Here is a 12,089-nt window from a genome sequence, read left to right as displayed (position 1 = left end):
TAATCTGATCAAGGATTACCAAGGGAAAACACTGTTCTGTTCTACAAGGCATCTTTCAGCAGTATCTTCAACAAAATGTGATAGATTTCCTAAGAGCCTGTATTTAAAGAAGAGAGTATTTCTTTTGAAAATACACCATAGTATTGGTTGAACTAACTGAGGTTTGTGAAACAGGGCGTCAGCATGGGCATTAAAAAACTTGCCATTAGTTTGGGGATTTGACTCTTCCTTCAGGAAAAAAAGAAGTGACATGAGCTAACTCAAGTTTAACCATGACTTCTATACTTTCAGGGATTAAGCATCTGAAGAGTCAGAGTGAGTCAGCGTTTCCAGAGGAAGAAGAGGGAGTCAGCGAACGGGAAGAGGAGTGGGGCCATTAGAGAGCGTGACGCTGCCTCGAGCGCCGTCGCAGTGACTGAAGCAAGCAGCCGTGTGTGTCACACCTTCCGCCACCACTCCTGCCCCCATGCCACCGCGCTGGGCGTGCTGGCGGCCCTGGGAGCGCCCTCGGCTGGGTTTGGCAGCCATCTGCAAATGCGTTCTGTGATCCTTATATCTGAAGATAAAACAGCTATTTTAAAGTCTTTTTTCTTTAATTTTCTATGACTTAGAAATGTAACTTGCAAACATGTTAGTGACCTGACATCAGTACTGCCAGAGCTTAACTACTGCGTGTGAGCTGTACTCTAAGGCCTGTTGTAAATAAAACCAACTTAAAAGCTACAAAATAAATACTATGTACATTTAGACAAGACTGTATATTGTACAGTGGGTTCGTCTAACGTACAGAGAAATGTTCGTATAAAATGATTTTTTCAGCTAAGGGCAGCTTTTACCAGTCTTGCTAGTTACTTGCAGTAACGGAGACAGAAACAAAGCAAGCAAAGGTGACCCTTAGTCTAGAGAAAGATGCAAAGGCTCTTTCCCGTGTTCCCTGGATATGCAGCGCTTCAAGTACTTGTCCTTCCTTTGGTCTGAGGCTGCTTAGTCACATCAGCCAAAATGGTTTCTCTTTACACAAGACCATTGCTACCTGGAGGCATTGGAAGAAGTTTCAATTTGGGAGTGAGCAGGGTGCCCCCCACCAGCTGAGCCAAAGGAAACGCTGCGGTTCCCCTTCATCGCCCGCAGCAAACACAGGGTACAGCCGTCTGCAGCGGGGGGCAGCCCGCTCTGCACTTGCCACAGTTTCAGCCAGTAAATGGTACCATATCAAGCTGTGGTGACTTGGCAGGTGTCTGAGCCCTAGGGTTTTGGCTGAAGTTTGGCGTGGTCCATCCATCCCAATATTATTATTGGTCACACCAAGCAAACTCTATGGCATAAAATGAAATAACGTGGAGAAGGAAAACAGTGTTTCTTCAAAGTTGCATTTGATAGATCATTTCCTTTGCTATCAATGGCCAATTTTTAAACCAATTCACTGTCATTTTGTATTAACTGTCTGCCTTTGATACAAAGATTTATCATTGGTTCAACTTTACACTCCTTTAAGTCTCTTTTAAAGGCTGAACTAGTTAAAAAAAAAAAAAAAAAAAAAAAGAGATTAAGTGTATGAAAACACAGAGCCTGCTGTGTATGCCTTGCATGGTGATTTCACTCTCAATCCAAGGTCTTCTGCAAAGACCTGCTAAGAACAGGATCTTTCAACAAGTGTTTTTGGGAGTCACCTCTTTGCCCTCCATCTGTATCTGTCCTCTTTGTTGCCATTCTCTGTAGAAAAACTGCAAACAGGATCCGTGGCTCCAGCTCGGCATGGATATACAAGAAGGACTCTTCAGTTGCACAGAAGCAGCTACAAGACTTAGAGGACTGAGGATTTTTTCTGCCACAAACAACAAAAAGAAGGAACTGACCCTTCAGAAACCATTTGAATCGCCCAAGGTTAAGACCGGATTGGTAGCAAGAAGAGCTGGGCTCTGGTCCCAGTTACACCACAGCTTTGCTTCCACACAGCACCAGGCTCTTCACGTAGTTGTTCATTGCCACAATACACCCAGTTCTAAAACAGTTGTTGGTGTTTAACCTTGCACCATCTATCTGTGTTAGCTAATAAAGCACTTTTCATATTAATGGATTTTTGCTGGTTATTAGTACCCACAGGCTTGAGATGAGAACTGTCTAGGACTTATGGGCAAATGAAAAAAATGTGCGTCACTTGAAATACTTGATACCAAGACATGGTATCAAGCACTTTGGAATCAACATTTCAAAGGCAACACAAAACACCTGATGAGAGCTTGGAGAATTCGTCACTAAACATCCTGTTTCAGGATGACTGTTGGACTTGAGGATGACTACACTTTATAAATAACGGGGGGTGTGTGTGGAAAGATTTAGTTTGGACTGGAATCCGAGTGTTTCCAGGATTGTTACTGCAGCAATGAGAGGACAACAATTCTGCCTTACAGCCACGACCCAGAGAAAGCATCAAGGTCTGATAAGGCCTTGAGATAGCCACCCAGTATTTAGATGCATCTCTAAATCCAGGTCTTATCAGTTCCCCATTTCTAAATATTCCAGCTGTGTTCTATCCTTTTCAAAACGCGTTTCTTTCTTTCTTGACCTAAGGTTATGCACGCATCATGTCTGAGTACAGGAACAGACTCCTCCTTTCTGGCAAACGGACAGGACTTGTTGCAGAGATTTTACTATGGATCCATCTTGACATCATTTGCTGGTGGGACCTCAACTGAAGGATGAAGTCACGATGCACGTTTTTTTATATGACAGCCATTTTTAGCTTAAAAAGATAAACAAACCTTGTTTGTCTGAGCTTCCACTTCTGAGGCATACAGTAAGTGGATCTGTAAGGAAAGAGTCAGTAAAACAACAGCACCCAGAAAAAGTGCTTGTCATGAAGCAGAGCTGAAACTGCAGTGGACTGTCAGTGAACCCCATGATAGAAATATCCAGATGTGGGGAAATTAGAAGGGAAGCTCAGGAAAAGCAGTCTGCTTACCAGACTAGGTCTTTTCTGGGGTTTGGCACAGCCTCTGACATTTGAAGACAGCAGCCTTAGAGAGCCTCTCATATGTTTTGGCGTGTAATTAAAAGCTGTGGTTGCCTCACAGCCTGATGAGCTCCACATAGGTTCACTTGAACGATGTATATCGCTTTGTGGAAGCCAGTGGTCAGTCATCGTTGCCCAGCATGCTGACATCACCAAAATCATGGATTAAAACCAAAAAATCCACTAATGTCATCTTTTGTTCTAGTGTAAACGAATCAGTGGGGATTGAGAAAGCAGACAAAAAGTGAACATCAAGTGTCTCAAAGCAAACGTCAATATGGAAACACCTCAAAGAAAAGTTGCAGTGACATGTTCCCCGTTTGAGCTGTCTCCTTTCACAATACCTGCTCCTGCTGGAGAATCTTACAGGTGTGGTACAAGCAGGATTTTTAGAGATGGGTTGTATTACTCTATTTTCCACAAACAGGCCGATGGAAAAAGAAAGCAAAAAAACCCTACACAGGCAAGTAATGAACATAGGTCTTCCTTCACGAGCAATTCCGATTTATGTCTTTTTCCCCTTCCCCACTCCTCATTCTTAAAATCTACTGCCCTTCCATGCTGTGGCGTTTGCTGTTGTTCTTGCTTTCAAGGTATTGCAGGAAATGTTATTTGCCGAATTGAAAGGAAGCTGTCTCCTCGGACTGATCTCGGTCTTTTCCCAGTATCCCTTAACTCATTAATGTGCAGTGGTTTAAAGGCGTTTTGTTATTGCATTTTACAGCCTTGTTTCTTTTTCTTATGCCATACTTGTTATTCCATGACAGGTTCTTCCCTTCAGAGAGATTTATTGAGACATTGTGCTAATGAGTTACTTGGAAAAATTCCATGGTTTGACTTACAGGATGGTATATGTTGTTTATTCTCCAGGTGCAAAGCCAGATAATACTTAAGTAGATACAAAATAAGAGCCAAGGTATAAAAGTCCTTTCTAAAACATAATTTCCACTGAAGTCAGAGGAATTTTGCCTGAGAATGGCCACAGGTTTTGGCCAACAGCGTATTTTCTTTTGGAGAAATACAATGTGTAGTGTACAGGGAAGCTTCTCTTATACTGTTATCAATTTAATTACTGAGTTTCTTGTTTGGTTGGTTTGCTTTTTTTTTTAAAATTGCCATAAAGCTGTTGAAGTCTTCAGCGGCTACCCCACTGTCTTCTCATAATATCATTATTTCTCCCTGCTAATGTAAACTGAAAAAATCACCATTAGTTCTTGCACCACCGGTGTTATTGTACCAAAACTATCACATCCAACACAACTGTGTCAGCTCCACGGTGGGCTTCAGGCAGAGGTTCTGCTGCCCATGCTTGGGCCAGAAACTCCAACGGTGTCCAGGCTCCAGGGCAATCAGTAACGAAGGGAATTCCAGTCAGTCTGCACTTCCCCTAACTGACTACAATACCGAGGGCCAGGTCCCAGGTCAGTGGTGGCTTTTCCTCTTTAAAAAAAAATAAAAAAAATATTTTATTCCACAAGGGAAACTGTTGGGTCTCTCCCCAGAGCTGGTCTGGGTAGGCTCTGGTGCTGCAGGTGGTTGGGGAGGGACCTAAGTGTGGCTCCTGCAGGCTGTGGGCTGCTTTTGTAGGAGCCTAGCAGCTGGCACTGTCCAGCGCAATGTTGCTCCTCAGTGCAGGGCTCCCTCCCCTCATTTTCTTTCTCTTACAGATTGAGACACAAGGCTTTTGATGAGGAACCTTACTCCTGCAGTACACAAAGCATCATCTATCCCCTAACCCTGGGGGCGCAATGTAAGGGCATATTTAAAACACGCTGTCCCTAAAACTCTCCTTTCTTCCTCTCCCACAGCATTCCACGTTGGTGCTCAGGCCCACATATGTTCTCTTTTTCTTTCCTTTTTTTTTCTTTTTTTTTTTTTCTTTAGCAGCCTAGTGCAATAGTAAACTGCAGCAAGAGTTTCAGTTGTTCTGTTGGTCCCTGACACCTGCAATTACATTTGACCTTTTCATGCAGAGCATTACACTTGGCAACAAAGTGGATGCTAAATGACTCCCGTGCTTTGCTGTATTCTCTCCTTTATCCTCCAGTTAGGACAGCAGCACTTTGGGCAAATCTCAAGCCAGCTATTTGTGCACCCTCTACTAAACCTCAGGCCACTTGATAAGATGCTACTAATCTCCAATTACAGCAAAGTTGGCTGATGGAGTTTACACATGTTCAATGTCTGTATTTTTGCTATAGAGTTTTTTGAGTATTTTTTGTTTGGTCTGGTTTGTTTATTAAATAATCTGCGCTTTTCAGGGCAGAAAAAAACATTTTGTACTACTGCTAGGCCAAACACGCTCTGTTTCAATTTTGTAATGATTCATTTGCTTAGTATATACTGACCCTTAGTGGTAAGCTGAGATTTGAATTGCATTGCCAAGTCTCTAAATTTTGCTTTTCTCTTTGGTCCAACTGTTCAGAAAATGGCTAGAATATTTTCTGTGCATCAGGATACTCTACCTATGTAAATAGCCCACATTGCCTTCAACAGACATAATAGGCATGTTAAAATAATGATGACAGGTGTTATTAGCTCTTCTGAAGGGAGGGCTTGGGAAGCAGGAGTGTCGAAAGGTTATTCCAAAATGCAAAACAAAAACGCTGGCATTGAGAAGCAATACTCTCCACATAATGAGAAACAAATAAGAACTCAGTATCTGGCACTAACGAACACCTCAAGCTAACTGTGGAATGAGTATTAATTAGGTTTCCAAAATAGCATCTTTCTGAAAAGCAGCTGAGGTGTAATATTGCTCCTTATTAATCAAAGCAATGGGACAATGTGAACTCTGCAAAAAATAAATGGTTTGCAGATGGCTGTGTGCATCTTTAATAACGACAGAAGAACAAAAGTTACAGCTTTAAATGCCAGAGAGCCTTTCTGCATCTTTTCCTTTTCAGAGAGCGATATTTGCAGTTTTCGAGGCAGTGAGGAAAGTGTGTTGGTTTCTTATTACATTTTCCCTGCAGCATAAATTCTGTTGATGTGCTTCCCTAATCATGCTAATTATACTGCCATATGTTGCTCTCATCTTTCTTTTTCTCTCCTAATGGGACATAGATTCTCTCTTTTGAATATGTCATTTGTTTATTACATTTATCAAGGGTTTTAACATTATATGGGACTTTTAATTGCTTTTTTAAACACTCAGCAGATTGAATATTAAAAACAGACATGAAGGTCAATTATAAATAATATTTAAATTGCTCATGCCATTTTCATTCTCTAATTTACTGGAAAGATCAGCTCTGCAGCCCTGCTCCTGTACCTACTATTTACTTGAGAACACACACATTTTCCCCAGAACTACTCTGGCTGCAGTTGCAGTTCCGCCCTGCCCCAAACTACCTTGTGACTAACAGAATAGGGGTCTTTCTCAGACAGGAACACTAAAATAAAGATGCCTCATGCATCATATCATAATGCTTGACATAAATATGCTGCCTTTCATTCCAATTGTGAACTACTAGAGTACGCCAAACAATAAACGTGAATGTTCATTTCTGACTGGTAAGAAATACAGTTCTCTGTCAAAGGAGAGAGGCCCCAAAGAAAAGGAAGCACAATGTCAATAAAATAATTTTAAATGGCTTAAAGTTGAGTAGTGCTTTGTGCCAAGACATTAGACCCTCAGAGTACCCTCCACTGTAGAAAAAAATCAGTAAACCAGCTGAATACAGAGAAAGCAAGAGACAATCAATGACTATCTAATTGCGAAATTAACTCCTGGTATAATGACAGTGTCTCTCTTGGCTTTTATGGAATTGCATCATAGGTGCATTTGACCCTTTGGCTCATTGAATTTGGATGAGGATAATCATATCAGGCATATGCAAATAAATAGCAAATGATTTCATGATATTTGATGTTTGTTCATGGTATTATGATACAAGTCCCGAAGCCTAACTGTAATGAAAGTCCTGCCAGAAAGACTTTGCAGGAGTCCTTCTTAAAAGCATGAGTGTTGCTTTTAACAGCATCAGCAATAAGACCTATGTGATGATGACACAGGTTTAAACCTACAGTCCAAACAAATGTCAAAAACCTTCTATTTTTGTTCCAGCTCAAGGCCAGATTGTACCTACCATTTTGATTTTGACCACCTTACTTACGTAGAATTTTGTATTACTTCAGTTTTGTAATAGTTATCTATACAGGATGTTACAAATGCATGAACCTCATCAGCTTTAAAGTTCATATATTATGTAACTTGTCAGAAAAGCATATTTGCTTCAGATATTATCTATCCAAACTCAGCTGATGGAAAATTATCCAACATTTCTCCACAAAATGTCTATGAACAAAGGACTTGCTTAAGCACAAGGGAAGTATTTTGCAGCCCAAAACAGTCAAAATCCCAGTTTTTGTAAGAGAATTTTCACATCTATAATTTTGTGGCTGTGACTTCCTTCTTTGTTCCCAGGGGACTACTTAGACATTCACAGTTTGATAAAACTTCTGAATGTTTGCCCTGGGACATGGAAAAGAGGCCTCTGGAGACCCCATTAAATAATTAAATGAACAGGAAAGTAAAATTATCCCAGGGAAGTGGCCTAAATGTTTCCACAGTGTGTTTGACAGAGGACACTTTCTTTTCCTCATAGTATTAAATGCCATTTCCACTCACTTTTCCATACTGGTTTAAAAAGATGTGATTTTTCAAAGAATGATTTAAAAGTGGATGCACCCCCCTCTGAGACAAAGCTTTGTCTGCTAAACTAAAATTAAAATCTCTTTGAGTTGCTTTTGAAGAATGTTAGTCATACATACTTTTCCTCTTTCTCACTTAATAGCTGTGTAGTATGTTAAAAATATAAATTTTAAGACACTTACCAGTGGGCATCTTGCTTTATCTGCTAATTTGAAGTTATCGCAGTAGTGGCTTGTTTCATTTCTGGCATCTAAACAACAGAAGAACATCCTCTGCACATGTAGCTGGGGTAGCATCTGGGAAAAAGGAACTGCAAAGAATGTCACATAAAGTAGTTGTCTTGATTTTTTTCCCATCACGTACCTTGTCAGGATTTGCTACAGGTCTAGGTCAATGGAATTCTTTCCATTCACTTCCAGTCTGGGTAGGAAGGGGCCCTGTTTACTCCCTGGCTCCACTGAACACAGATGATCAAATTTACACCGTGCCATGGAGATGCCTCTGAAAGTCGTACTCTTCCTGAAAAACTGTTGCTAACATGAACAATCCCAGTGACTCCATCAATACCAACCTACGGTAAGAATTTTTTGGGGCAAAAAGAAGTTATATTGGTTATGGGTTTCTTCATAGAAGGGCCATTTTGGTAGTAAAGGCTAAGAAGGCAAGACTCATGTAAAGAAATTGTTTTCAAGAGTGCTGTGGGGATGCATGTGAGCTTGTACAGCAAACTGGCACAGTTATGGCAAAGTGCAGAGTCACAAGTGAATGAAAGGGTTGGAAACAACCATTTATGCTCCATCACAGTTCAAAGACAATCATATGCAAATGAGCAAACAAGCTTCAGGAAAGCAAATTTGCAACTAACACTCAGGAGCTTCACAATCCTTGCCCTCAAATCAAATTTATTTGGGAATATCATCATAGGAAATACGGACAAATACAGCAGAATAAAAACACACAGTTTTAGATTGCCTTGTTGAAAATTAAATAAAAAAATACTGGCTAGATCATAACTCATAACAATATTACGTAATATATCTGTCAGATATCTCAAGATAAAAATACAAAATAAAACTCTTGAGGGCTCATCTATAGCTACAGCTCCTCAGTGTGCTCAATGCCGGGGTACATGCCCATAATGCTGTGGGAGAGATGCACATACACACACCATTTCTTGTGGCCCCATGCAGTGTTTTGGTAGCGCAGCCTTACAGGTTTCAGGGATAAACTATTGTTCAGGGAGAGGCCTTCTCAAGAAGCCTTTCTGCCATCTGAACACAAATTTCACCCAAGGTCAAAGCCTTAACTAACATGTCTTGGCTATAACAGTATTCTCCACCAAAGAAAATTTCTCCTCATCCAAACAACACATTAAGCTTTGGGTCATATCCAGGTAAAATCTTGCTATGAATAAAGAAAGAAAGAAAGAAAGAGAATCAGCTGGCATTAAAGAAAAACTAAGGACTCTTCTTGTATTACAGTAACAACTACCACAGTGATTAAAACTGAATACAAATGAGCAAATAGGATTATTTATACACGAATCACATTTCTATATCAATGAAAGAATTCTGCAGGCAATGAGTGCCCTCCTGTGAGATCAGGATCTCCTAGTTTCTGCAGTGGCAGATCTTGGTGCCGGCTATGATAACAGGACACTGAGAGCTCCGAAGGATGCTCCGAGTATTCTGAAAAATCTGTTATAATTTCTGCTTGTATTTCCAGGAGAAAATTCTTGCAGAATATATAAATCACAATGGGATAGACACACGGAAAAAAAAGTCAAGTTCAGCTATGGTAAAAGTCTGAAATTGAAAATACAACAAAAACATTGAATTCTGATTGCTCCAGACTTTCAGTCTCAGTGAATCATAAATTACAATGTTGAAGAACACTCTGTAGCAAACAAATACCTAACTGGCCTAGTTTTTAAAGGTATCAGTCATCTTTTGTTCTTTTCAAATTTGGTGGGAACTGCAGATGCTCAACATATCTGAAATAAGGTCTGAAGTTCTCAGATCTTAAACAAGAATATTTTCCACTGCCGCAGCTTACCGCAATTTACAGTTAAAAAAATCTGATATGACCATTATGTTTCTTCTTTTGTCATAATGACAATAAGAAGCCAAAAGATGGTTTACATTTTATTATAAAGGAGGGAGAGAAAAAAAAAAAAAAAAAAAAAAAAAAAAAGAGTCCAACATTCCCAAAAAGGATGCAAAGGTGCATGGAGTAGTCCAGGCTATTAATGAATTGCTCAAACACTAGCAGAGAATATATAAAGTCTTGACTCTTAGCAAAAAATATCGATTGCATTATAACATATATGATACAATTTCATTCATTAACATTTCATTCATAAACTGCACTGTACAGGAATTTGTCCATGCTAAATACAAGCCCTGGACCAAATACACAAAACAATTTAAATGCACTTTTTACATCCTATATGCACAAACATTTCTTAAGTTAAAACTATGCACACTACATATGCATAGCGTGTATATGGCTTACATATTCAATGACAGGAATTCCACCTTTTGGCATGCCCTTATCCCAGGGCTCGGAGCTTGCACCGTTCCCAGCTCAATTTCATTTGCTCCGCTGTCGGAAAAGAGACAGTCAGCAGGTATGAATGTGTAAGGGTCCCTCAGTCTAGGGTGACTGGTTTACGATTCCTTCTTCAGTCGGGACAAAGTGTGCCCTGGTTGAGGTTGAGCCTGATGCCTGTCGAGCTCTGGTGAGATCCCGCAGCAGCAGGTGAACAGCACACAGGTCTGTCTTCCACCAGCCTCTGCACAGCGGGGAGTGCCACCGCCCCCCTGAGTCCTCTTCAGAGCGGACCTCGGCTGATCATAAAGACTTTTTGGTCAGTGAGGTAATAACCACAGGGTCCAAAAAGGAGAACTGGGAGTGCAGTGACCCAAGCCACCCGAGCACCTACAACACCAAGGGGAGCACAGAACTTTCCTGGCACGTTCCAGCAGAGGGAAATGAGGTTGGCTGCAGCTGCGTGGGACGCCCAGGCAAGCCAGGAGGGGTCACATGCAGCTTGAAGGAAACAGAGATGAACATGGAGTCTCTTTCTGGGCACAGCACAGGCTGGAGGGCTCATTCTGAGGCTTCTTGCAGAGGTAAACTGCCCGTGTGCTCTGTTTTCGCTGCCTCTCAGAGAAAGATGGTCTGGTGTTTTCTTTTAATGAAACAAATGCTAGCAAGTATTTTGCAGTATCCATGTTGTCACCTTTGCATTTGAGACAAAATATGATATAAGGCCTCAGTGTCACCTTCCAGTTCTGAGAAGCAACACAATATTTTGCTGAACAGAAGCAATTTTCATGTATTCTTGTCATTGTCTCTTCTACCCTACAAAACAGTAAGCACCAGCTTCATGGTAGGGCTGACACCATCGGTGATGTCTTCCAAAATACTACAGGACTGAGACCGTTTTAATCTTAAATACTGGATGCTAATTAATTAATTTTAAAGAGATATTTCAAATACTGATTTGTTAAACACCAGTTCTTTCCGTATGGCAGCCGCTGCAGTGGGGAAGAATCATCATCCACACAGGCTGGCTGGTGTAACTCCACAACTTCCCTGCACAGTCTACATATTTTTATTTCCAGATATTTGAAGGAAGCTAACAAGTAGGACTTTTATGTTGCATGCAGCATGGTTGCATGAACAAGTATTTATAACAACATTTCATTTTGACTTTCCATCTCCACTGGATGCCAGTAGCACTGCCACATAACAGCAATCCTGGGCAGACGATAAATGTCGTGTTTTCTCGTCTCACGGTTAACTGGAAATCTCTGGTGTCAGTGATGAAATAAAGTGAGGTCCAACTTTGGCTGAAAAAAATTATTTTGGCTAGTTTAAGAAAGCAGAATAGAAGAGGAAATAGCAACAACAAATACAACTGAAAACTTGCGAGTTGTTAAGTGCCTTGAGTTGCCAGCTCAGGGTTTTACATTTTACACTTTTGATCATTTTGTCCAATTACTCTCCACAGAAACAGGATGATACAAGAACAAGTTGACACATAACAGCCTCTGAGAGCACGGGGTAGGAACAGCTAGAGTTCTTTTCTCCTGCAACAGAGGTCAAATGAAAATTCATAAGCAACAGATTTTTAATACTACTACTTCCAGTGTTTAATATACATCAATCAAAGATGTTCTATTGCATGATCATTTAGTCTGACATTAAGGATGCAGAGATGTGAAAGTATTGGTTTTGCCTTCTTTATATTGAATGGCTTTTATGGGGACATAGAAAGTGTGGTATACCATGTCCCCATTTCAAACCCTTGTAATAAACCCACAACTGGAGTAGAACAAAGAGGATAAGAATAGCACTGAGTCTTTATAGTATAAAACTCTCCACATAATAAGAAATAAGTGATAAAATTAC

General features: G+C 40.5%; 2 protein-coding genes across 9 annotated transcripts in view; one reads left to right on the top strand and one right to left on the bottom strand.

Annotated features, from left to right (window-relative positions):
* PPP1R1C (protein phosphatase 1 regulatory inhibitor subunit 1C) overlaps positions 1-2,073 on the top strand; it is a 54,076-nt gene extending 52,003 nt beyond the window's left edge. Inside the window, exon 5 of the mRNA XM_005237010.3 lies at positions 292-2,073. Within this exon, the coding sequence (XP_005237067.3) occupies positions 292-380 (89 nt within the window). The 3' untranslated portion in view covers positions 381-2,073. The remainder of the gene's footprint in view (positions 1-291) is intronic.
* PDE1A (phosphodiesterase 1A) overlaps positions 1-12,089 on the bottom strand; it is a 249,081-nt gene that overhangs the window by 14,647 nt on the left and 222,345 nt on the right. For 6 of the 8 annotated variants that reach the window (XM_055812952.1, XM_055812956.1, XM_027786130.2 and 3 more), the window contains one exon: positions 8,539-11,767. The gene's annotated coding sequence lies outside the window, so the exon portion shown is untranslated. Of the gene's footprint in view, positions 1-7,852; positions 7,981-8,537; positions 11,768-12,089 lie in introns of those variants that run through there. The other 2 variants (XR_008748561.1, XM_055812955.1) reach the window with 2 other exon arrangements.

This window comes from Falco peregrinus, chromosome 8, assembly GCF_023634155.1.
Source record: "Falco peregrinus isolate bFalPer1 chromosome 8, bFalPer1.pri, whole genome shotgun sequence".
NCBI lineage: Eukaryota > Metazoa > Chordata > Aves > Falconiformes > Falconidae > Falco > Falco peregrinus.
Note: the sequence above shows the minus strand (reverse complement) of the source record. Positions and strands in the feature narration are given on the sequence as shown.